This window comes from Trachypithecus francoisi, unplaced genomic scaffold, assembly GCF_009764315.1.
Source record: "Trachypithecus francoisi isolate TF-2019V2 unplaced genomic scaffold, Tfra_2.0 Lachesis_group14, whole genome shotgun sequence".
Classification (NCBI taxonomy): domain Eukaryota; kingdom Metazoa; phylum Chordata; class Mammalia; order Primates; family Cercopithecidae; genus Trachypithecus; species Trachypithecus francoisi.
The window spans coordinates 43,767,719-43,794,561 of record NW_022681459.1 but is presented as its reverse complement, the minus strand read 5'-3'; the positions used below and the strand labels follow the sequence as shown (position 1 = coordinate 43,794,561).

At 47.9% G+C, this 26,843-nt stretch overlaps 1 protein-coding gene across 1 annotated transcript in view; it reads right to left on the bottom strand.

Moving 5' to 3' along the window:
- The window catches only part of KIAA1671 (KIAA1671 ortholog), a 264,721-nt gene that overhangs the window by 173,543 nt on the left and 64,335 nt on the right, over window positions 1-26,843 (bottom strand). The window contains exons 2-4 of the mRNA XM_033233046.1: window positions 12,048-12,199; window positions 8,296-9,888; window positions 4,864-4,951 (exon numbers count right to left, since the gene is read on the bottom strand). Coding sequence (XP_033088937.1) covers window positions 4,864-4,951; window positions 8,296-9,833 — 1,626 coding nt within the window. The 5' untranslated portion in view covers window positions 9,834-9,888; window positions 12,048-12,199. The remainder of the gene's footprint in view (window positions 1-4,863; window positions 4,952-8,295; window positions 9,889-12,047; window positions 12,200-26,843) is intronic.

The following is a 26,843-nucleotide window of genomic DNA, read 5'->3' as shown; positions in this document are numbered from 1 at the left end:
TTCTGCCTCAGCCTCCCAAGTAGCTGAGAGTGCAGGCATGCACCACCACACTCAGCCAATTTTTGTGTGTTTTTAGTAGTGATGGCGTTTCACCATGTTGGCCAGACTGGTCTTGAACTCCTGGCTTCGAGTGATCCACCCGCCTCAGCCTCTGAAAGTGCTGGGATTACAAACACGAGCCACCGCACCTGGCCTGTTTATATTTTAATATGTAAATTTTACATAAACAATATATGAATCAATTCTGATTGTAAAGGAATCCAAACAATACAAAGTTCAATTCTTTTTTTTTTTTTTTTTTTGAGATGGAGTTTTGCTCTCGTCACCCAGGTTGGAGTGCAATGGCACAATCTTGGTTCACTACAATCTCTGCCTCCCAGGTTCAAGTGATTCTCCTGCCTCAGCCTCCCGAGTAGCTAGGATTACAGGCATGCACCACCACACCTGGCTAATTTTTTTTGTATTTTTAGTAGAGACGGGGTTTCTCCATGTTGGTCAGGCTGATCTCGAACTCCCAACCTCAGGTAAACCACCTGCCTTGGCCTCCCAAAGTGCTGGGATTACAAGTGTGAGCTGCCACACCCAGCCAAAGTTCAAATCATTTTTGTTCCCTTGTTCAAATACCAGTCCCCATTCCTGGATAACAGCTATTACCAATGGGTTATGATCCTTGAAGAGCCTTTCAGAACTCTCTTTGTATTATTTATATATATATTAGAAAGACTGAATTTTTGAAACTTTGTAAACTTTGTAAATTTCACAAATTCATTATTTTTCTTTAAAAATAGTTAAAATGGTATATTTTGTGCTATGTGTACTGTTTTTCTTTTTAAAGACAGGATTTCAACCAGGCACGGTGGCTCATGCCTGTAATCCTAGCACTTTGGGAGGCCGAGGCGGGCGGATCACCTGAGGTCAGGAGTTAGAGACCAGCCTGACCAACATGGAGAAACCCCATCTCTACTAAAAATACAAAATTATCTGGGGGTGGTGGTACATGCCTGCAATCCCAGCTACTCAGGAGGCTGAGGCAGGAAAATCGCTTGAACCCAGGAGGCAGAGGTTGCAGTGAGCCGAGATCGTGCCATTACACTCCAGCCTGGGCAACAAGAGCAAAACTCCATCTCTAAATAAATAAATAAATAAATAAATAAATAAATAAATAAATAAATAAAATAAAGACAGCATCTTGCTCTGTTGCCCAGGTTGGAGTGCAGTGGCGTAATCAGAGCTCACTGCAGCCTCAAACTCCTGGCCTCAAGCAATCTTCCCACGTTGGCCTCCTAAAGTTCTGGGATTATAGGCATGAGCCACCACGTCCAGCCTGTTATGTGTATTTTACTACAATAAACACACCCACATACACACACATACAAAGTCTACTTACAGAGATAAAATCTCATCACATGTAAAGCAAGCGTTTATTTCTTAACTATTCCCTTCTTTAAAGTTTCAAACATACACAAAATTACAGAGAAAATAATGAACTTGCCCAACCCACCCCTCCCAATTTAATGACAATCAGCATTTTGCCACTCTCACTACACACAGCCTTTTTGTCCTTGCCGCTACTGTCACTACAGCATTTTAATACAAATATAAGGAGCTTTAATTACTTAAATTGGATCCCCCCCAATCATTTTCAAAGAAATGATTCAGAAAATGCAACAATAAAAGTTGCAGGGCAAACCGCCGCCTACAAGAGTGGTGGTGGGTATTGCCATATCAAAGCCAGCCCACTTTTCTTGGTGATTTACTGAGATGGGTACAAGCTCGAAATCAAGCACTGGTATTATTTTTAAAACTCCACAGAAGTGTCTTAAAACATAAAACATGCATCTACCATATGATCCAGCCATTCTACTCCTAAATGTTTACCCAAGAGAAAAGAAAATAGAAGTCCTGGCTGGATGCCATGGCTCACGCCTATAATCCCAGCACTTTGGGAAGCCAAGGCAGGCAGATCACCTGAGGTTAGGAGTTCAAGACTGGCCTGGCCAACATGGTGAAACCCCATCTCTACTAAAAATACAAAAAATTAAATGGACATAGAGGCACGTGCCTGTAGTTCCAGCTACTTGGGAGGCTGAGGCATGAGAATTACTTGAACCCAGGAGGCAGAGGTTGCAGTGGGCTGAAATCACGTGACTGTACTATCTCAGGCAACAGAGTGAGACTCTGTCTCAAAAATTTTTTTAAAAAAGGCCAAGCACGGTGGCTCATGCCTGTAATCCCAGCACTTTGGGAGGCCGAGGTGGGCGGATCATGAGGTCAGGAGATCGAGACCATCCTGGCTAACACAGTGAAACCCTGTCTCTACTAAAAATACAAAAAATTAGCTGGGCGTGGTGGCGGGCGCCTGTAATCCCAGTTACTCAGGAGGCTGAGGCAGGAGAATCACTTGAACCTGGGAGGCAGATGTTGCTGTGAGCTGAGATTGCATCACTGCACTCCAGCCTGGGCAACAGAGCGAGACTCCGTCTCAAAAATAAAAAAACTAAATAAAGAAAAAAGAAAAAAAGAAAAGAAATAGAAGTTCTTACAAAGCCTTGTCCACAAATGTTCACAGCAGCTTCACTGGTAATTGCCCCAAACTGGTAACAACCTAATTGTCCATCAAAAGATGAATGGAGAAACAAACTGTGGTCTACTCACACAATAGAATACTAGTCAGCAACAGAAAGGAATGAACTACTGATACATGCTACACCATGAATGATCTCAACATAATTACTCTGAGTGAAGAAGCAAGGGCAAAAAAAAAAAAGAGGACTGATTCCATTTATATTCAAGTCTAGAAAATGCAAACTAATCTACACGGACAGGAAGCAGACCTGTGATAGGCTGGGAAGACCAGGGAAAGGGAGAGATTACAAAGTGGCAGCCAGGCATGGTGGTTGACACTTGTAATCCCAGCACTTTGGGAGGCCGAGGTGGGTGGACAACTTGAGGTCAGGAGTTCGAGACCAGCCTGGCCAACACAGCAAAACCCCATCTCTACTAAAAATACAAAAATTAGCCAGGCATGGTAGTGGGTGCCTGTAATCCCAGCTACTAGGGAGGCTAAGGCAGGAGAATCACTTGAACTTGGGAGGCGGACGTTGCTGTGAGCCGAGATCGTGCCACTGCACTCCAGCCTGGGCGACAAGGGCAAAAATCCGTTTCCAAAAAAAAAAAAAAAAACAAATAAAGTGGCATGTGGAACCTTTTGCATGTGATGCAGATGTTTGCTATTTTGACTGTGATGGTGATTTCACAGGTGTACACACATAGGGAAACTCACCAAGTTGAATGTTTTAAATCTGTGCTCTTTCCTGTATGTCAACTGTATCTCAATTAAAGCTGTTTTTTCAAAAAAACTAAGACTGCAGAAAGCATCAACCACAAACTGGTTATAGCTAGCAGTTAATTTTATGAGTTTTCTCTTATTAAAATGAAATAAAAATACTTTTTAAGCAATTTAATTGCTGGTAACCTACTTCTTTTTGTTTTAATTTACATTTATATTTTTATTTTTATTTTTTATTTTTTATTTTATTATTTTTTTTTGAGACAGAGTCTCGCTCTGCCACCCAGGCTGGAGTTCAGTGGCACAATCTCGGCTCACTGCAAGCTCCACCTCCCGGGTTTACGCCATTCTCCTGCCTCAGCCTCCCAAGTAGCTGGGACTACAGGCACCCGCCACCACGCCCTGCTAATTTTTTTGTGTTTTTAGTAGAGATGGGGTTTCATCGCATTAGCCAGGATGGTCTTGATCTCCTGACCTTGTGATCCACCCACCTTGGCCTCCCAAAGTGCTGGGATTACAGGTGTGAGCAACCGCACCCGGCCTGTATTTTTATTTTTTTTAGAGACAGGTCTCACTCTATCGCCCAGGCTGGAGTACAGTGGTGTGATCACGGCTCACTGCACCCTCAAAGTCCTGGACTCAAGCCATCCTCCTGCCTCAGACTCTGGAGTAACTAGAACTATAAGGTATACACAACCACATCTGGCTAATTTCAAAACAAAATTTTTTTCTTTTAGAGATAAGAGTCTCACTATGTTGCCCAGACTGGTCTCAAACTTGTGGACTCAAGCAATCCTCCCACCACACCTCAGCCTCCCAAAGTGCTGGGATTACAGATGTGAGCCAATGTGCCCAGCCACCTACTTCTTCCTTCTATGGCTAGGTGGTAAGTAGGGGGAAGGCAGTAAGAACCATTATGAAGGACCTTGAAGGAGTTTCCATTAACATCTTAAACCTGAATTTTAGTATTTTAATAAAGCAGGCCTCCTATATAGGAAAGCCGTGCCCTTCTGCCTATTTGCAAAGAAAAAAACACCTGATACATTTGTAAACAGCATTTAACACCTGAGAGTAGGGAGTCACAACTCTTCATGCCAGAAGGGACTTCATAGTCCCAACATTAGAAGAAAAAATGTTTTTTGTTTTTTGTTTTTTTTTTTTTTTTTTGAGACGGAGTCTCGCTCTGTCGCCCAGGCTGGAGTGCAGTGGCGCGATCTCGGCTCACTGCAAGCTCCGCCTCCCGGGTTCACGCCATTCTCCTGCCTCAGCCTCCTGAGTAGCTGGGACTACAGGCGCCCGCCACCGCGCCCGGCTAATTTTTTGTATTTTTAGTAGAGACGGGGTTTCACCATGGTCTCGATCTCCTGACCTTGTGATCCGCCCATCTCGGCCTCCCAAAGTGCTGGGATTACAGGCGTGAGCCACCGCGCCCGGCCTAGAAGAAAAAATGTTTTATCGTGTGCATGACACGTTTCTGAGTCTTCCCGGGGTCTAGAAGATCATGGAGGCTCTTTTTCCCGCAGCTATAACTGCCTGCTGGTTAATGAGAGATGTGCCACATAGCCACTCCTTACCTTTTCTCTCGGTTCCTTAGGAAACTCGCCGCTCAGCTCAGCACACTTCTCATATCTGACTTCGTTGCTTGAAGCTGAACTTGAAAACCTGGTGCAGAGATCTGAGTTACCTTTACGGAGCTGGAAGCTGTTATTCCCCCCAGCCCACACACCAGCTCAGGAGCCCAGGCCAAGTAACCTTAAGAAAGGACATTTCCTTTCCCCTTACCAAAAGGAGAACTGCCCAGTGGGGACAGCCTACCTTAAACACAGCATTACCCGGGTGGAAGGAGCCCCAGGCTGGGGGAAGACACCCAGGTGCTAGTCCCAGCTCTACTGCCTCTTCACTGGGGGAGCCTGGGTTAGGCTTGTGACCTCACCTGAGCCTCTGTTTCTTCATCTATAAAACGGGGATAATTAACACCTCCCCATCCCTTTTATGGGGCAGATAAGAGGCTGCTCAAGGCCCTAATAGCTATGTGAGGGCGTTTAGGGAAGAGCGAAGATGCCCCAGGAGGGATAATGAATGGCTGTTGTTAGCAATGCCAGGTAAAAGAGCAGCCCCGCCTCAGAGCAGCCCCCAGACTGAAGGGTAGTGGGATGTCAGGGAATGTGTGGGGGCCCAGGTCTGTCTCTGCCTCTCTGGATCACCAGACCTTAAAAAGGGAAGGGGGGTGGAGCTAGAAGCTTTCCATCCCTGGAGAGCTCTCTGGTGTAAATACCTGAAGATGTAGCACGTGTTTAGTTCAGAGCTGGGGACTTGGAAGAAAAGGAAAGGGAGAGGAATGAAACCACTTAAACCTAACCTACACTCAGCAACCCAGGGTCTGCCTCCCAGGATATGTGAGGCTGAGAGAAGTTGTGTCTGAACTCAGAGCCTCAGTTTCCCCATCTCACAGATAATCACACAGCCTCTCCAAGGTTCTTCCAAGATAATCACACAGCCTCTCCAAGGCTCTTCGATGACATAGTGAGAGGAAGCATATTAGGACCCTGGCATAGGTGTCCTTCTCTGATATCTTAACTCAGGGGTTGTCAGGCCTGGCTGCACATAAGATCGACTTGGAAGCTTTTAAAAACTACCAAAATGTGGGCCGGGCGCAGTGGCTCACCCCTGTAATCCCAGCACTTTGGGAGGCCAAGGTGGGTGGACCACAAGGTCAGGAGTTCGAGAACAGCCTAACATGGTGAAACCCCGTCTCTACTAAAAATACAAAAATTAGCTGGGTGTGGTGGCCTGCCCCTGTAATCCCAGCTGCTACTCGGGCAGCTGAGACAGGAGAATTGCCTGAACCCGGGAGGCAGAGGTTGCAGTGAGCTGAGATCGCGACACCGCACTCCAGCCTGGGCAACAGAGCAACTCCATCTCAAAAATAAATAAATAAATAAAAATAAAAAATAAAAGAAAAACTACCAAAATACAAGACCCTCCCCAAATCAAGTGAATCGGGAATCTCTAGGGGTGGGGCCCAGGCACTGGTATTTTTTCTGGGTTATCCTAAAGCACTGAGAGCCAGTGGTCTAGCTTTGGCTTGGCTGGCTGTCCTGGTTCCCAGGGCCGGGAGGGCAGTCTGCCCAGAGATCCTGCCTTTGTAAGCTCCACCCTGGACAAAGTATGTCCGTGGCATGCATGCCATTAAGAGCCAGTCGATCATGCCCAGTGGCATCTCTCTGTTGTGGCCACTTGTGGGAAAACAAAGAAGAGATGTCGGAGGTGGGCCAAGTTTACAATATCATTATTAACCAACTGACTTAGAATATCTTTCTTTCTTTTTTTTTTTTTTTTTTTTTTTTTGAGACGGAGTCTTGCTCTGCCACCCAGGCTGGAGTGCAGTGGCCGGATCTCAGCTCACTGCAAGCTCCGCCTCCCGGGTTTACGCCATTCTCCTGCCTCAGCCTCCCGAGTCGCTGGGACTACAGGCGCCCGCCTCGTCGCCCGGCTAGTTTTTTGTATTTTTAAGTAGAGACGGGGTTTCACCGTATTAGCCAGGATGGTCTCGATCTCCTGACCTCGTGATCCGCCCGTCTCAGCCTCCCAAAGTGCTGGGATTACAGGCTTGAGCCACCGCGCCCGGCCAGAATATCTTTCTTTTTGTGTGTGTGTGATGGTGTCTTGCTCTGTTGTCCAGGCTGGAGTGGTGTGATCTCGGCTCACTGCATCCTCTGCCTCCCAGGTTCAAGCGATTCTCCTGCCTTAGCCTCCTGAGTAGCTGGGATTACAGACGTGTGTCACCATGCCCAGCTAATTTTTGTATTTTTAGTAGAGATGGAGTTTCACCATGGTGGCCAGGCTGGTCTCGAACTCCTGACCTCATGACCCACCCACCTCGGCCTCCTATAGTGCTGGGATTACAGGCATGAGCCACCGCGCCCAGCCTAGAATATCATTATTAACCAACTGACTTAGAACATCGGTATTAACCAACTGACTTAGAATATAATTACTAACCAACTGACTTAGAATATCGATATTAACCAACTGATGTAGAATATCGGTATTAACCAACTGACTTAGAATATCATTATTAACCAACTGACTTAGTAGATTGGTATTAATAAACTGACTTAGAATATCATTATTAACCAAATGACTTAGAAGATCAGTATTAACCAACTGACTTAGAATATCAGTATTAGGCCGGGCACAGTGGCTCACGCCTGTAATCCCAGCACTTTGGGAGGCCGAGGTGGGCGGATCACCTCAGGTCAGGAGTTTGAGACCAGCCTGGCCTACCTGGTAAAACCCCATCTCTACTAAAAATACAAAAATTAGCTGTGCGGGGTGGCGGGCACCTGTAATACCAGCTACTCGGGAGTCTGAGGCCAAAGAACTGCTTGAACCCGGGAGGCAGAGGCTGCAGCAAGTGGAGGTCGCACCACTGCACTCCAACCTGGGCAACAGAGTGAGACTCCATCTCAAAAAAAAAAGAATATCAGTATTAACCAACTGACTTAGAATATCAGTATTAACCAGCTGACTTGCCCAAGTTACCTTGACTCCTCTGAGTTTATTTTTTGGGCCACTCATAGAGGCTTAGGCCCAGTCTGACGTGTTCTCTCTCTGCCTTCAGGGAAGAAAGGCTTAGCTATGGAGACAGGCTGAGCCGGAATGCCATCCAGCTCCCACCTCCTCACAGTATTTCACCCTTCTGCCCTGCCTCCGTGAAATGGGCACACACCACCCAGTTCAATCACACAGCACATCTGAAGCTGAGAAAAGCCATGAAAACAGCTCCAGGCCCCCCCGCCCCGGGTGGCCATACCCAGAGGGAAGCTGCACTGCCTCTCCGTGTCTCACCTTCCTCATCTGAGAAATGGACCCTGCCACGACCTCCTCTTGGGCTATGGGTAAACTGAGGGGGGCAACAGGTGCCCAGCATGGAGCCTGGTTCCCTCCTCCTCAGGGTCTGTGGGTGGGCAGCTGAGGGAGGGGTGTAGGATGTGCCTACTTACAATTTGGTCAAATCCGCCGACAGTGGCCGAGCCTGGAACGTCCTCCTCCTGACCTCGGGCTTGGCCTCGGAGCTCTCGGCAGTCCAGCCTCTGATCCGCTCCTGGACGCTGACAACCCCTTTCTCCGGCTCTGGTGCCACCAGTGGGGACGCGGGGGTGGCCAGGCGGGGTTCAGACCCCACTGCCAAGGCCAAGGTGCTGTCCTCCCGAAATAGGCTGATGCACTTCCTGACGCTCCTCCTGAGGGCCCACTCTCCCCCTGCCGGGGCCTCCCCGTCCGCCACTCTGCTCTTAACCTCAGCAAGTTCTAGGCCCCTTCCCAGCCTGGGCGAGGGGGACTCAGCAGCCTTCTCTGGCTCTGGGTCCAGCTTGGCCCTTTCTTCCCAGGGACTCTGGTCATTGCTGGGGGTGACCCTGGCTGAGCCCCCCAGGGTTCTGGGGCTGCCCGTCTCTGGCTTGGAAAGCATCTTCTCCTTCTGCTCACGGATTTTCTTGGCCACCTCTAGGACGTCCGAATCAGGATCATGAAGAGGAGCCTCCGCCTTGACCAAACATTCCCTGTCCAGCTTGGACGCTGCTCTGGGCCTCTCTAGCCCAGCCATGTCCCCTGCTGTGGCTCCACTTCCTTCATCGGCCACCTTCCTCAGCAAGGCCTCTTTGTTCTCAAACCGGGCCGTAAGGTCCATGGACAAGGGCCTGGGCTTCCTCACCCACGTCTTCTCGGGAGGGGTTGGGGGCACTTTGCCCACTGTGGCTGCTGCGCCAGGGCCTGGCTTCTGAGGCTGAATGGACTCCGTGAAAATGGCAGACACGGGCCTCCTCTTCAGGCGAGGCCTGGGCTCCACAAAGGGGCGTGCTGTGTCCTCCACACTGCTGGCCTTTAAGGGAGGCTGGTCTTGGCCTGCCTCCTCTTGGGGTACAGGTGACTTTGTGTCCTGAGACAGGGGGCCTGACCGGGGAAGGGTCCCCGCAGGCTTTCGGGTGAGCAGGGTGGGCTTGGCGGCCACCTCAGGCCGGGAGCCAGACACACCTGGCTTGGTCTCCTCGGCCCCCTCACTGACCGCCTTCCCCAGAGTGGGGCCGCTTTTGGTGGTTTCGAAGAGAATCATGGTGTTGGGGCTGGGCCGCAGGAATACAGCCTTGTTGAAGAGGGGTGAGCCCGTCCTCGGGCCCTCCCCACTGCCCACCTCCTGCCCCACCAAGCCAGGCATCCTCTTGTCCAGATCCTTTGCTGCTGGCTCCTCAGAGAGCCCCCCAGAGGAAGAAGGTCCAGTTAAAATGGGCCGCAGAGATGGGACAGGAGATTTCACATCCTGCTCCTTCGAGAAGGGTTTGGGGGCGAGCCTTGGCAGAGGGAGTAAGCGGGCCGGGCTCCGCAGGGGGCTCTTTGCTTCCAAGATCCGGGCTGGAGGAGCCCCAGAGGCTTCGCTGGCCTGGAGGAAGTAGGTCCTCGTCAGGGTCTCCTCCTTGCCAATCTCACCCAGGCCTGGCACGGCCGTCAAGGGCGTTATGGAGCCCACTTCGACCCGCGTGGCCATGGTTACGGTTGTGGATCCATGGGGGTTAGGAACATCGAGAATGGAGAAGCAATTGCTAAACAAAACAAACAAAAACAAAAGTAAGTTTGGAAAACAGTCAGTGTCTGGGTTGAAGCAAAATGGTTTAGAGAAATGGGACACAGTCCTGAGCCCCAGATTCTGTACGACAGCCTTCCGCTGACCTCACCAGGCAGGCTTGGACCTGCCTCTCCCAGTCTCTGAGCTCTGGACAAGGGGAATGGACTAAACGTCCATCCCTGAAGTTCGTTCCAGCTCTAAGGGTGTAGAAAAAGCATCAACACTCGCTGGAGGGTTTTCCCCTGACTCAGCTAATCTAGAGGCCAGCACTTACAGCAAAAAGCAGTGATCTCTCCTATACAGATAAGGAAACCAGCTCAGAGAGGCCAACTAACTGGTCTGGAGTCACCCAGGAAGCAAGAGGCAAAGCCAGGATTTAAAACCAGGTTTGATACCAAACTCACACCACACATGCTCCTCCCTGAATAGGCCTCAGTGGGAGCGTCCTCACATTCCCTCACTCCTGTTTTCCCATTGCAGAGCCTGCTCACATCCCAGGTGATCCTAATCACAAGTGTATGCTAAGCACCTAGCACAGAGAAGGCAAGTGACCTGCTGCAGGTCACACAGCAACGCAGCTCGCAGCTCGGGGGTACCTGGGAGCATAAAGCTGGTTAGTGACCTTGGAACCCATGCCCTAGGCACCAACCCCGCCCAATCGTCCCTTAGTTCCTTTTCTTTCCCCTCCCCCACCCTTCCAGATGCCATAAAAAGAAGTCATTCTTATTTTTCTCACTCAACCTGCTTTTGTTATTTGTTTGCTTGTGGTTCTTTTCTGTTGAACATACATTTTATGCTGATTGCCTTCATATTCTTAATAAAAAGAAACGTCCAACTGTGAGGGCTTCCCATGAGTGAGATCTCGAGCTGTGTGACATGCTTCTTGTGTTTTATAAATCTCATCCTCCTCACAACCCTATTTAGTAGGTACAATTAGGAGACACCATTTTGCAGCAGCTTGGGGCATAAGCCTCTTGTTCACGCTGCTATGAGATCTGTTTTCTCAAAGCAAGGGCCTTCCTCTCTCATTAATCCTCCAGCAACCCCGAAAGGCAGGAATGAAGGCATCATCGTTATCTCCCTCATGGAGATGAAGGGAAAGGGCCCAGAGAGGTCACCAGACTTGCCTACAGTCACCCAGCTGAAACCTAACCTCAAGTTCACTACCCACTTAGCTCTGTCTTTTTTTGGAGACCGAGTTTCACTCTTGTTGCCCAGGCTGGAGTGCAATGGCACGATCTCAGCTCACAGCAACCTCCTCTTCCCAGGTTCAAGCCATTCTCCTGCCTCAGCCTCCTAAGTAGCTGGGATTACAGGCATGCGGCACCACCCCCAGTTAATTTTGTACTTTTAGTAGAGATGGGGTTTCTCCATGTTGGTCAGGTTGGTTTCGAACTCCTGACCTCAGGTGATCCGCCCATCTCGGCCTCCCAAAGTGCTGGGATTACAGGTGTGAGCCACCGTGCCCGGCCTCAGCTCTGTCTTTTTAAAAATTATTTTTTATTCCTTTCTGGTCTTAAAAAGTGCCAGGTAAGTTGCTGTTCTCGATCCCTCAGGATCTCTTCATGCCAGTGTTTTCTTCCCTATGAAACTGCCCCTAGCCAGCCCCCACCTAGATGGACTAAAAAAGTAGAAGGTATTTTAGTTAAATACAAGCCTCTCCACTTCCCTTCCTTGGGGCCCCACACTGCTCCCCCGGCTCTGACTCACTGAGCAGCCTCCAGGAAAGAAAGGCAGACAGATTTTGATATTTTCTCTTCCTTACACGCTCGATGGTGCTAACAGATTCCATCTCCCCGAACTGGAGAACACTGTCTAGACACGGTTAGAGGTAGAACGGAGGGACAGATATGAAGGATCTGAGAACTGGAAAATTTCCATCCACGAAGATCCCAACCAGAGTACTAAGGCTCCAGAATCCCACCCAGAATCAGGGCCGCTGGCCTTTAGGGCCAGTCCCTGTGACCTCTGGAAACCCTGATCGGGGATACATACGTAATAGCCAGCACATGAGACACGGAAAAATGACAGGATTCAAAGGACAGAGAGAAAATTTTCTGGCAGAACCCACAGGCGCTCTCCACGTCCCTGGACACTCCAGCCTTCAAGCTTCGGTCAAGCATGAGACCCACTTACCCAAGCTGGCAGGCCCTGGGTCAGGGGGTGTGATTGCCGGGGAAAGCCAGTGGTGTCACATGTCATCGTGAATGGAGCTGTCCACACACTTCCATGGTAGAAACAGGAGGGGGGAAAGTAGACTCGTCCCAGCAGGCTGAGTTTCAGCAGGTCTACAGAGACACAGGATGACAGCCTCAGTTCCGGAGTTCTGGCAGTATGGGAACAGACGGCACAAAAGCTTTCAAGCTCCAAATGCATCCGCTGGCATCTACTCCAGCTTGTAAAACGTATGCTCCTTTTGGCTTTCCGATTTTGTAGCCTTATATGTACGTGTGCATAAATAGTGCTGAGCCCACAGTACGTGCTCAATAACAATCTTCCCTGTCCTCTGATACGTTTATTGAGCACCTACGGTGTGTACAAAGATGAGCATGAAATATCCCCGGCAACCATGCAACTCACAGTCTTCTGTAAGAAACACACACATACACACACAGCAATTACAACTGGGTAACAAATGTCGCTTTTTAAATGCGGGATGTGGGGGCAAATAGGAGGACTGATTGCATAGAATTGGAACTGGTGGTTCTGGACAACTCGCTTGACTTAAAGGAGGTATCTGCTGAGCATTCAAGGTGCTGAATCACTTGGTACCTGCTTCTGCTCATCAGCAGTGTTTGGACATTGTACCTCTTTGAAGCCCTCCAAATGCCTCCTCGGGGCCTTTGCACATGCTATGCCTGTTCTCTGGGACAACCGTCTTGCTCATACATAGACACAAGCCCACCCCTCAGACCACAGTTCACACATCTCTGTCTCCCTTCAACCCGGTGCAACCCCCTGCTACCTATTCACAGAGCACCACATATACTCGGAGGCTTGGCAGGACTCAGCATAGCTGCACTGTTACATTTAATAGGACATCATCCTTCACATCAGCCTCTCCCATTCAATGGTAAGTCCCCCAGAGGACACCCCAAATCCCTAGTGGCTAGCACAGCAGCCTGGCACATAAAAGTACCAGGTACCTGATTATTGAATAGAGAAATTAATCATTGTTGAATTAATAAGTAAATGAATGAAGAATTATTCTTCTGCCCCTGCTGCCCACTCTCTAAGATGCTAAATAAGTCCATCCAGGTACCATGATTCTCATGCCAAATGACTCTAAGCAATCTGGGACATAAGATGAGTTACTCTAGCTGTGGCTATGGCTACTGAATGACAGAACCAAAGAGCTACGAAGTGCTCAGCCAGAGGCTCAGTCCACCAACCCTCACCCAGAGACCCCTATCAGTTTCACTGAGTCACACAGAGGAGCTCCACCCTGAGGGCAGGCACCTGCTGCATCCACATTAACCTCACACTGTCACGCCAGCTCACCTGCCCAAATGTGGAATGAATGCTTCTCTGCATGGATTTTCCTGGGAAAAGAGTCACCAAGAGCAACCATTTGTTGAATTAGGATCAATGGTACACAAATGTCACCCCACTTTGGGAACCTTGAACCCACCTCAGTGACTATACTGCATGGAAAGAAAAGGGGAAGGATGAGATAAAGTAAGTCCCTTGGTCTGCACTCCTCTACACCAAACAGTGCCTCTGTGACCCGTCATCTGCTTTGTATCTTGAACTGCCTCTCAAGTTACCATTGCAAATGCCTAGCAGATGCCTGGTATGTAAATACAGTTGCACAAATGAGTCAGTGAATGAATTAATAAATCAATGAACAAAGAAAAGTAAAAGGAGTTTTTTGGGGTTTGCTTTTTGTTTGGTTGGTTGGGTTTTTTTTTTTTTTTTTTTGAGACGGAGTCTTGCTCTGTTGCCCAGGCTGGAGGGGGAGCAGTGGTGTGATCTCAGCTCACTATAAGTTCCGCCTCCCAAGTTCACGCCATTCTCCTGCCTCTGCCTCCCGAGTAACTGGGACTACAGGTGCCCGCCAACATGCCCAGCTAATTTTTTTTTTTTTTTTTTTTTTGAGATGGAGTCTTGCTCTGTCACCCAGGCTGGAGTGCAGTGGCGCAATCTCGGCTCACTGCAAGCTCCGCCTCCTGGGTTCACGCCATTCTCCTGCCTCAGCCTCCCGAGTAGCTGGGACGCCACCTCGCCCGGCTAATTTTTTGTATATTTAGTAGAGACGGGGTTTCAGCGTGTTAGCCAGGATCGTCTCGATCTCCTGACCTCGTGATCCGCCCGCCTCGGCCTCCCAAAGTGCTGGGATTACAGGCGTGAGCCACCGCACCCGGCCAATTTTTTGTATTTTTAGTAAAGACAGATTTTCACCATGTTAGCCAGGATGGTCTCCATCTCCTGACCTCGTGATCCACCCCCCTCTGCCTCCCAAAGTGCTGGGATTACAGGCGTGAGCCACCGGGCCCGGCCTGTTTTTCTTTTTGAAACAGAGTCTCACTCTGCTACCCAGGCTGGAGTGCAATGGCGTGGTCTCAGCTCACTGCAACCTCTGCCTCCCAGGTTCAAGCAATTCTCTCCCCTCAGCCTCCTGAGTAGCTGGGACTACAGGCGCATGCCACCACACCTGGCTAATTTTTATATTTTTAGTACAGACAGGGTTTCACTGTGTTGTCCAGGCTGGTCTTGAAATCCTGACTTCATGATCCTCCTGCCTCGGCCTTCCAAAGTGCTGGGATTGAGCCACCATGCCCAGCCTAGTAAAAGGAGTTTTTAAACCACCATAGTAGATGGCTCCATAATATTTTAAAGTCCTAGCCAAACCTAGAAACCCATGATTTTCGGGTTTTCATTTAACCAGCTGTAAAATACAAGGAAACCAATTTAACTATATGCTTTAAAGCCTTCTTTTAATCACATATGTTACACTTGATTTAAGAGATGTTAGCCTCTTCGAAAACATTTGTGAAGCCCACTCACAAAGAGGCTAGATGCTATTTATTCTTGGGGTGGACATGTTCACTATTATTTATTCATTTTTTATTTTTATTTTTATTTTTTAGACAGAGTCTCACTTTGTAGCCCAGGCTGGAGTCCAGTGGCACAATCTTGGCTCACTGCAAACTCCACCTTCCAGGTTCAAGTGATTCTCGTGCCTTAGCCTCTGAGAAGCTGGGATTACAGGCATCCACCTGTAATCACACCTGGCTATTTATTTATTTACAGAGTCTCGGCGTGTCACCCAGGCTAGGGGGCAATGGCGCGATCTCGGCTCACTGCAACATCTGCCTCCCAGGTTCAAGTGATTCTCCTGCCTCAGCCTCCCAAGTAGCTGGGACTACAGATGCCCACCACCACACCCGGCCAATTTTTTTTTCTTTTGTATTTTTAGTAGAGATGGGATTTCACTATGTTGGTCAGACTGGTCTTGAACTTCTGACCTCATGATCCACCTGCCTTGGCCTCCCAAAATGCTGGGATTACAGGCATGAGTCACCACACCCAGCCTCTTTTGTTTTTTTTGAGATGGAGCCTTGCTCTGTCGCCCAGGCTGGAGTGCAGTGGCGCAATCTCGGCTCACTGCAACCTCCGCCTCCCGGGTTCAAACGATTCTCCTGCCTCAGCTTCCCCAGTAGCTGGGATTACAGGTGCACACCACCACACCCGGCTAATTTTTTGTATTTTTAGTAGAGACAGGGTTTCACCATGTTAGCCAAGATGGTCTTGATCTCCTGACCTCGTGATCCGTCTACCTTGGCCTCCCAAGTGCTGGGATTAGAGACGTGAGCCACCGCACCCGGCCACCCTGCCTCTTTTTTTAAACAGTGTATTAGCTGAGCATTATGACCAAAGCCAAGTCAACAAGACCTCCCCAGAGAAAGAAGGGAAACCAAGTCTGAGCCACCTCTAGTTTCATATGTATGTAAATTATCATGGAGGGCAGCACGTTGAACAGATGGAGAACAAGGCATCCATCTGGGGAGGTCAGGAGGCTGTGGTAGGACCGTGAGAGAGGGGACATCAGTCTGACCCCAGGAAGTGGACTAGCAATGAGTGTTTCTCTGCTGTTGCTGAACCTGCCAGGTCCACAAGCTTGATCTCCCCAAGCTTAATTTGCAAAGTGCAAAATTCCCATTTTCTGCCATTTCGTGCAGGAAAAAAATCATTTGTCTGAGAAGGGAGTCACCCAAGAACAACAGGTCCTGAAATTCAACAGGAGTCATTCAAAAGCATTCATTTGTCCAGCCTTCTGACCCTACTTCCACCAACTCTCACTGCCTCCCTCCCAAGCGCCAGGTTCTGTGCTTGGTGCTGGGGACGCAGCCATGGAGCTTGAAGCCTCCTGGGGAAATCCGAGCGATTCACAAGAGAGAAGGGAAGAAAAGCACTTCCATTCAAAACTAAACAGTTTGGCAGCTTTTCTCCCAGATTCAGAGGCGTTGATTCATTCTAACAGCTGTTGAAGATCTTCCATAATTACGCTCTAAAATTCGATCAGAGAGCTTATCAGTCATTTATTCAGTCTCTGGCTGCCACTTCCTGGGAATGCCACCATGTGGCGAGGGGCGTGGGCTGGTCCTGACACCTTCCAGCATCTTCCAGAATGTGACCTTAGCCCTCAAATCTGCAAATCCATCCTGTGCAGTGAGCCAGGAAAAGAGCCAGGAACGCATTGGCGAAGTGTACGCTGGTGTCCTCCCAGAGAAGGGCTGCTGTGCACAGGAGGTCTGTCCTCCACAAAGGGCCCGGTCAAAATGTCAAGTATCACTGGAGTATGTGCATCCTCTCGTCTCTGTCCCCATGACTGTGGCCCTTCTTCCTTCCTTCCTTCCTTCCTTCCTTCCTTCCATCCAATACACAGTTATCAAGCATCTATGTACCAGGCTCTGGGCCAGGCACTGGAGACACAGCAGTGAACAAAACAAATAAAAAACCCTACTCCCATGGAATGGTGATTCATGAAGATGAAAAAAAGGACAAAAACAAAAAACAAACAAACAAAAAAAAAAAAACAAGGTAAGGACAAGCTCCAGAATGTTACATAAGTGACAAAGAGGGAATGTGAGAAGGTCTAGCCAGGGAAGATTTCACTGAGAAGGGACATTTAAAATCAGCCTCTGGCCAGGCGCAATGGCTCATGCCTAAATCCCAGCACTTTGGGAGGCCGAGGTGGGAGGATCACTTGAGTCAAGGAGACCAGCCCAGGCAACATGGCAAAAACCCATCTCTACTAAAAAATACAAAAATTAGCCAGGTGTGGTGGTGCGTGCCTGTAGTCCCAGCTACTCAGGAGGCTAAGGATTGTCTGAGCCTGGGAGGCTGAGGTTACAGTGAGCCAAGATCACATCACAGCACTCCGGCCTGGGTAACAAAGCCAGATGCTGTCTTAAAAATAAAATCAGCCTCCTCACTGACAATCCTCTCTCAGCTGTGGCCTCCTCCAATCCATTCACCTAGCAGTAGCCAGGGGTGTCTCCAACGTGCAAGCGCCAGGATGTCGTTCCCCTGCTCAACACCCGTGTCTCCTTGCTGCCCTCTGAATAAAGGCCAGACTTCTTTCCCAAGGCCCTACAGGATCCAGATCCTCGTCTCCCCCGCTTCATTCTAATGACTGACACTACCCCATCTGTCTGTCTGTCACATACACTCACATACTTCAGCACAATGAACCCCAGACAGGCCACAAAACACAGTGTACACTTGCTTGCCTTCATGCCTCTGCACTGCCCTTACCTCACTACCTAGCTAATCTCAATGCCACCTCCTCCAGGAAGCCTTCTCTAATGCTCTATGAGTAGGGCTTGTTCAGGTGCTCCTCTGTGCTGCAATATCTCACTTCCTGCTTCCCCCTCACCCAGCACTGAGGCACACCTGGTGACTACCTCTGTTTCCTCCACTAAATGGTGAGCTCCTAGCAAGAGGGGTCCTGGGTCCTGTTCATGGCCGTATCTGGAGTCTGAACCATAGGAGGCATTAAGCCGGTGTGCAAAAAACACCTAAGGAGAAGAAAACAGTAATACTCAATGTAGACATGAGTGTGGGAAAATGGATTTCCTTATGTGGTCCTGGCGATAATGTAAATTGTAAAAGCAATTCGGCAATATTCACTTTCAACTAACATTTTTGAGACCCACGTCAAGAGTCAGGCACCATGCTAAGTGACTCTGTGCATCTTGTGCCTTCTCTCATTCATCTTCTCAACAAGTTGTGCTGTTCAAATTATTAATTACCACCATTCTAACAGATGAGAAAAAAAAATATGGTCTAGAAACAGCCAGTTCAAATTCCCACTGCTAGTGAGGGGTAGAGGTCGGGTTGGAATCCAGGCCTTCTGACTCCAAATCAAATATTTTCCCCTCACCCCGGCAAAACACTTACTTCTTTTCAACTCAGTCATCAGACTTCTAAAAATGTATTATCTGGAAGTAATCCAAAAGAAAAGTTATATGCACAAAGATGTCCTTTGCAGTGTTATCTAACCAAACACAGCAAGAATATACCCCTGGCAATTACAGCTAGTGGAAACAACCCAGGACTCATAAACACTTGAAATGTTACAAAAGCTGCAATGTGTCAGCAGGAAGAGCAGACCTCCAATTCTCAGCCTGCACAAAAATCCCATCACACAACAAGTCTTGAGTTTGGAATCAGAAAAGATGGTTGCCTTAACTATAATAGGGCAAATTTGAAAGAACATATCTCAGCCAAAGGTAAGGGGGTATGCACAGGGAAGTGGAAGCACTTAGGATAATTGGTAGGGGAAGCAAAAGGGATACCTTGTTTTGTATTCAAGGCCATGACAATAGCAAAGGTTGTTTATACAAATGACGGATGTCTGGAAGAGAATAGGCACAAATGGAAAAAAAAAAAAAAAATGCTGGAGACCTGGGTTGGATTTGTTGGTAAATTTTTAAATTCCTTTTTATGTCCATGAATGTTGTTTGTGCAAACAGCTGCTTTTTTTACATCTCAATACCAGAGGTTTTCCTCTGAGCTGTCTTTCCATCATCGATTTGAAAGGTAGAGGTGCTAAGACTATCTCCTGCCCACTTTCAGAAGCAAAGCATAAAAATAACTATCGTTTATGAAGCTCACACCATGCGCCAGACACTACACTAAATGCTTTACAAGGATTATTTCATTTCATACCTTTACCAACCCAGAGGCAGGTCCTATTACAACTTCCATTCTACAGATGAGTAAACTGAGGTTGGAGGAGTGCTGTGACTTGCCCGTGGGTGGCTGGAATTGTGGATCCCACCCTGCCTTCCAATCAGATTTCTACCAAAATCCACATGGGCTTAACTAAAACAACTGTCTATTATGGTGTTCAAATGTAAAAGGCACTTCCCACCCATGAGAGTGGTGGCTATTACTTAATTAAAAACACACACACACACACAAAACAACTATTGGGGAGGATGTGAAGACACTGGAACCCTACACCTTATGAGAGTGGCTATTACTTAATTAAACACACACACACACACACACACACACACACACACAACTATTGGAGAGGATGTGAAGACATTGGAACTTTATATCTTGCTGGTGTTGTGAATATAAATTGGCACATCCACTGTGGAAATCAGTATGGGAGTTCCTCAAAAAATTAAACACAGAATCTTGAAATTCTACTCCTAAGAGTATACTCCCCTAAAATTGAAAGCAGACATTTGTACACAAATGTTTGAAGCAGCGTTATTCATAATAACCAAAAGGTGTAAACAATTAAATGTCCATCAATGGATGGATAAACAAAATATAGTCTATCCATACAATGGAATATTATTCAGTCTTCAAAAGGAAGGAAATGCTACAATATGCTACAATATGGATGATCCTTGAAGACATTATGCTAAGTGAAATAAGCAGACATGTAAGGACAAATACTGTATGCATAATTTCATTTATATGAGGTATTTAGAATAGGCAAATTCATAAAGACAGAAAGTACAATGGTGGTTTGCCAGGGGCTGGGGAATGGGGAGTTTGTTTAATGGATGCGGAGTTTCAAAATGAGAAGATGAAAAAGTTCTAGAGGTGGATGGTGATGATGGTCACACGACAACGTGAATGTACTTAATACCACCAAACTGTACACTTAAAGATGGTTAAAATGGTAAACTTCATGTGATGTATATTTTACTGCAATTAAAAAAAAAAAAAAGAAAAAACCTACAAACAACTAAAAAACAAATATAATGGGAAACAAATGCTTAAGCTCTTAATTACCATGTGACCCAGCACACTGGGGCCCATGCCCTTCAGGCGAATCTCTATTAAAAGCTCTCATGGTCTACTTGTCTGGGCAGGGAATGTGTTGGGAACATTCCTAATCACAATGGTGACACACTCTAGTAGGGGAGGAGGAAAGGAAACACTGAAATTTGGGAGGTATCCTGATGGGGACAGACATTGGGGTTATACAAGCCCAAAGAGTGGTCAGGGAAGCTTTGCTGGAAGAGAAGGTATCCCAACTGAGACTGAGAGAAGTCAGCCAAGCAGAGGAGGAGGTTGGTGTCAGCAGAGGAAACGCATATTCAAAGGCCCAAAAGCATGGGATAAACATCGTCATTGGAGCCTGAGCGGTATTCCTTTACCCTCTGTGGGGGAAAGCAGGACTGTGGAGAGGTTCAACTTTCTAAAAATGGGAGGTACCCGGATGGGGCAGAATGTAATACTTTAGTTACACTGAAGACACTTCTGTTAACTTGAGTCCAGGTAGCATCCAGGAGTAAGAAGCCTTGGCTTATGAGCCAGAACAAGGCGGTTTTAGTCAGGGCGATCCCACCTTCTGGTTTACCTGGGATAGGCCCCTTTTACTCTCTAAGATGTCTAGGTTGGCAGGGCGCGGTGGCTCACGCCTGTAATCTCAGCACTTTGGGAGGACGAGGCGGGCGGATCACAAGGTCAGGAGATCGAGACCATCCTGGGGAACACGGTGAAACCCCGTCTCCATTAAAAATGCAAAAAATTAGCCAGGTGTGGTGGCGGGCGCCTGTAGTCCCAGCTATTCGGGAGGCTGAGGCAGGAGAATGGCATGAACCCGGGAGGTGGAGCTTGCAGTGAGCCAAGATCGCGCCACTGCACTCCAGCCTGGACAACAGAGCGAGACTCCGTCTCAAAAAAAAAAAAAAAAAAAGATGTCTAAGTTTGGGCAATAAATTATTTAATCATCCTACTTTTTGAAAAATTGGGGTAAAACTCACATAACATAAAATTTACTATTGCAACCATTTTAAGTTCACAGCGCAGCAGCATTTAGTACATTTATATCATGCAACTGAGGTAGGAGGTGGGACTTAACTCTGCAAGCGGGGCTCAGACACCAGACCAAATTGAGGACTAGCTAAAACAGGTCAGGGCAGAAGTACCTCCCTGTAAGACCTGCCTACCAGTGTGCCATTGTCAGTCTACCATTACCATGGCAACATCCAGAAGTTACCACCCCACTTTTCTTTTTTCTTTTTTTTTTTTGAGACGGAGTCTCGCTCTGTCGCCCGGGCTGGAGTACAGTGGCCGGATCTCAGCTCACTGCACGCTCCGCCTTCCGGGTTTACGCCATTCTCCTGCCTCAGTCTCCCGAGTAGCTGGGACTACAGACGCCCGCCACCTCGCCCGGCTAGTTTTTTGTATTTTTTTTAGTAGAGACGAGGTTTCACCGTGTTAGCCAGGATGGTCTCGATCTCCTGACCTCGTGATCCGCCCGTCTCGGCCTCCCAAAGTGCTGGGATTACAGGCTTGAGCCACCGCGCCCGGCCACCCACTTTTCTTTTAGAGACAGAGTCTTGCTCTGTGGCCCAGGCTGGAGTGCAGTGGTGCAATCTCGGCTCACTGCAGCCTCTGCCTCCTGGGTTCCAGTGATTCTTCTGCCTCAGCCTCCTGGATAGTTGGGACTGCAGGTGCACACAACACCCAGCTAATTTTTGTATTTTTAGTAGAGACAGGGTTTTGTCATGTTGGCCAGGGTGGTCTTGAACTCCTGGACCTCAGGTGATCCACCTGCCTCGGCTTCCCAAAGTGCTGGGATTACAGGCATGAGCTATCACGCCATGCCCAGTTGTTACCACCCCTTTCTAGGGCAACAACCTGACAACCCAGAAGTTACCAACCTTTTCTATAAAGTTCTGCATAAACCATCCCTTAATTTGCATATAACTAAAAGTGGGTATCAGTGTGACTGCAGAACTGCCTGTGAGCTGCTACTCTGGGCACATGGCCTACAGGCCAATCCTGCTCTGCAAGGGGCAGCACCTCTGTGGCTGCTGTACACTGCTGCTTCAATAACAGTTGCTGTTTATGCTGTTTAACACCACTGGCTCACTTGAATTCCTTCCTGGGTCAATCTAAGAATCCTCCCCAGGATAAGCCCCTATTCTGGGGCTGGCCTATAGTGCATCACAACCATCACCCCTCTGTAGTTCCAAAACATTTTCATCACCCCAAGGAAATCCCATACTCACTTAGCAGTCACTCCCCATTCCCCTCTCCCCCAGCCCCTGGCAAGCACTAATCTACTTTGTCTCTACGGATTTGCCATTTCTGGATATTTTGTAAAAATGGAATCTGGCCGGGCGTGGTGGCTCACGCCTGTAATCCCAGCACTCTGGGAGGACAAGGCGGGCGGATCACAAGGTCAGGAGATCAAGACCACCCTGGCTAACATGGTGAAACCCAGTCTCTACTAAACAAAATGCAAAATACTAGCCGGGCGTGGTGGTGGGCACCCGCAGTCCCAGATACTCGGGAGGCTGAGGCAGGAGAATGGCGTGAACCTGGGAGGCGGAGCTTGCAGTGAGCCGAGATCGCACCACTGCACTCCAGCCTGGGTGACAGGGAGACTCCGTCTCAAAAAAAAAAAAAAAAAAAAAAGGAATCCATGTCCTTCACCTTAGTTTTTGTCCCACCTCCTCTATGAACCTGCAGTGACAACTTTGGGCAAGCCGCTGCCTTAGTCTGGGCCTCAGACACAAGAGGTTGAAGAGGGCTTGCTAAATTTCCTGCCTTTTTTTTTTTGAGACGGAGTCTCGCTCTGTCACCCAGGCTGGAGTGCAGTGGCGCCATCTCGGCTCACTGCAAGCTCTGCCTCCTGGGTTCACGCCATTCTCCTACCTCAGCCTCCTGAGTAGCTGGGACTGCAGGCACCCGCTGCCACGCCTGGCTAATTTTTTTGTAGTTTTAGTAGAGATGGGGTTTCACTATGTTAGCCAGGATGGTCTCGATCTCCTGACCTGGTGATCCACCCGCCTGGGCCTCCCAAAGTGCTGGGATTACAGGCATGAGCCACCACACCCAGCCAATTTCCTATCCTTTTTAAGATTCTGTGATTCTGATTTGGCTCAACCCCAAGACTCATCAGTTCTGTGTTTTCCACTTCTCTCTGCAACTGACACATTCCCCTGACGGAGAACAACCTTCTGGATTGTGAGATGTGTGTTCTTAGTCTCTTTTGAGGAAGCCCCTGTGATTCTTGGCTGGGCACAGTGGCTCACGCCTGTAATCCCAGCACTCTGGGAGGCCAAGGCAGGCGGATCACGAGGTAAGGAGATGGAGACCATCCTGGCCAATATGATAAAACCACATCTGTACTAAAACTGCAAAGATTATCCGGGCTTGGTGGCGCACGCCTGTAATCCCAGCTACTTGGGACGCTGAGGCAGGAGAATCGCTTGAGCCCGGGAGGTGGTGGTTGCAGTGAGCTGAGATCGTGCCACTGCACTCCAGCCTGGGTAACAAGGGCAAGATTCCATCTCAAAAAAAAAAAGAAGCCCCTGTGATTCCTTAAAAAGTCGGTGCTCAATAAAAAATTTTTGAGGGGGTGAAATCAAATTCTTCCTTCGCAATGACAGGAGTAGCAGAGCTCATTTTCGTACAGAGTGTGTACTGTTTCTGTAAGAATTGCCATAATTAGACAAGTCTTGACTCCTGTGTAAATTCCATCATTAGAGTTCGGCACATCTGGCGTTTCTGACTGTGGGATCCAGGGGAACAGTTTGAGATGGCTTTCCCCAAACTTCCCCTGGACCATGGGATGTGGGTAGGGCACACTCACACCCACAAAAGCATTCTGTGGTATATTACAAGCCTGTGGGAAACGCTGGGTTCAACAATGGTAAACAGGTGTCTGTCCAGCAGGACTTTTCAGAGCCTTTCATATGCTGATTTGCCTTTTAGACCCTCTAAAGCATAATCCAAACTGCCTCACCCCAGGCCCCGTGTATTGTCCAAGTGCAGCTGCTGATGTGGAGAAAGAATGTTACAACTTATCTTTACCCCTCTGCTGAAACATCCGCCTTTTCAATTTTCTTGACTTGTTCCTTCCTGTGCTGTTTCAGTTTTCATTGGCTTGTTCCTTCCTACAATTGGTGCTATTTTTGGACTGGCTGACCACTCACTGAAACCATTAATTAAGCTGCTGTTCCTTCCCCGCCCCCACCAACCTGTTGTTTTTCTCTGGATCCAAAATTGGCAAACTAGACTCCACAGGCCAAACTAGAGTCCACAGGCCAAACTAGCCCACTGCCTGCTTTTGCAAATAAAGTTTTATTGGAACACAGCCACAGTCATTTATTTACATATTATCTATGTATCTTTGGCTGCTGCCCCATAGATAACAATTTTTTTATTTTTGTTTAAGAGACAAGGTGTTACTCTGTGTTCCAGGCATGATCTCAGCTCACTGCAGCCTCAATCTCCTGGGCTCAAGCAATCTTCCCACCTCAGCATCCTAACTCGTTGGGACTATAGGCATGCACCACCATGACCTGGTGCCAAAAAATTTTTTAAATTTTTTGTAGAGAAGGGCTTTCGCCATGTTGCCCAGACTATCTGTGGCTTCCTTCAAGAGCCTTTATCTATGGCTCTGTCTTAGTGACAGACTTGACTAATTGTCACAGAGGCCATATGGTCCACAAAACCTAAAATACTTACTATAGCTCTTTACAGACAAAATTTGCTGACCCCTGCTTTAGACTGGGGAGATCTTAGTCTCCTGAGAGACTGGACTTCCCCCAAGGGTGGAATGTCCTCTTTCAAATACCCAAAGCTTTTACGGTATTCTGGCTGAGCCTCACTTGAGCCCTCCACTAGACGTCGTTAGGAGTTCCACATGATAACGATAGAAAAATTTAATACACACAAGCAAAAGTGCTTTTAATAATCGTAAATCCAGCCAGGTGTGGTGGCTCACACCTGTGATCCCAACATTTTGGGAGGCTAAGGCAGGAGGATAGCTTGAGGCCAGGAGTTAGAAACCAGCCTGGTCAACACAGCAAGATTGGTTATGAAAGAAAGAGAAAATAATTTACTGAGTATGGTGGTGTATGCTTGTAGTCCCAGCACTTTGGGAGGCTGAGGTGGAGAATTGCTTGAGCCCATGAATTTGAAGCTGCAGTGAACTATGACTGCACCATTGCACTCCAGCATGGGTGACAGAGTAAGATCCTGTCTCAAAAAATAAAAATAAAAAATTCCTAAATCCCACCATTCTGATGTACAACAACGTTGACATTTCCAATAAAAATAGGAACTCGTGGTCAAAATTAAAATGGAATCAGATCATGCATCTTATGTAGAAGCTTGTTTTTTGTTGTTATTGTTTCATTTCAAACTATGGTCATGACCATGTTTCAGGACAACAGCTATACACCCTATACAAAAACTTTCTACAGCTTTCATCCTATTCCATTATATGAATATTAGATAACCCATCCCCCACTATTGGACCTTTAATGGTCAACGTGCCAATCAGTGAACCTTACAACCAACATTGCAATGAACACCCATATACAATTAATTTCTCAAGTGAAATTTTGCCTAGAATTGGGCTATTTGGTTCAAAGGGTGCATGTTTCTTCTGGAACTCTGGATATATGCAGAATCACACGTAAGGAAAACATGGTGACTCAATTCAAAACTTCGGAGGTCAGGGTTCTTAATCCCTGCCCTAGGGCAGACCCAATAAAGATGTCTAATGAGCAATAAACCAGGGCCTTGCCCTCACTCGGATCTTTACTGGCTCTGCTTTATGGCAGGATCATCGTAAGCTTGACTAGAAGGTTTCCAAGGGCAACTGGAACAGTTCACAGAGACAAATGAGTCTGGGACCAGCCCAGAGGCTGTGTGTGTCCAGCCTGGTGTAGGAAGAGGGGGCAGGAAGGAAGACCCAGCCCCGGAACTGGTGTTCACAGCAGAGGAAACTCAACCCCAAAGCTCAATTCAACATAAAACACAGCAGCACAATGCTTGACTCAGAAAAATCTAAGCATAACAAGCTCTTTCCTTAGGGAGACTGAGATGTGCATATTGCATTGCAGGAAATATAAAGAGATAGTTCCCTCCAAGTACAAATAGATTTCTGAAAGAATAAGCTTATGCTGGTCCAAGTGCTGCCTATATGCAAAGCTCCAAATCCTGGGAAGGTCTGATCACTCCCCAGCTCTAAAATCATCAATGGCTCCCACTATCCATTGCCTTGGGCAAGGTATTCAATTCTCCCCAAACTCCCCGAAAAAATCAATCAACCTAGTCAATACGGCAGACCCTGACCAGTCTCACATTCTCAAATAAAATACGACGACTTGAGTGTCTTTTTCATGCTATTCCTTCTTCACAGACAGCCCTTTACTCCCAGCACAATGTCCATTTGCCTGATCCCCACCCATCCTTTTACAGCAGCTTAAATAAGGCCTCTTCCAGAAAGCCTATGCTGATTTCCTGGGCCAACATGACTTCCAACCCTCTAGGGCAATTGACTTGATTAAATGCCTTGCACAGGAGAAAAGCCTGAGACTCTCTCCCTAACACAGTTTACATCAACCATCCAACCCCATCCCACTCTACCCAGAGGATACACTCCTCCACTCTCAGTTCCCCTTCCCAGACCTACTCAGTGCCTGG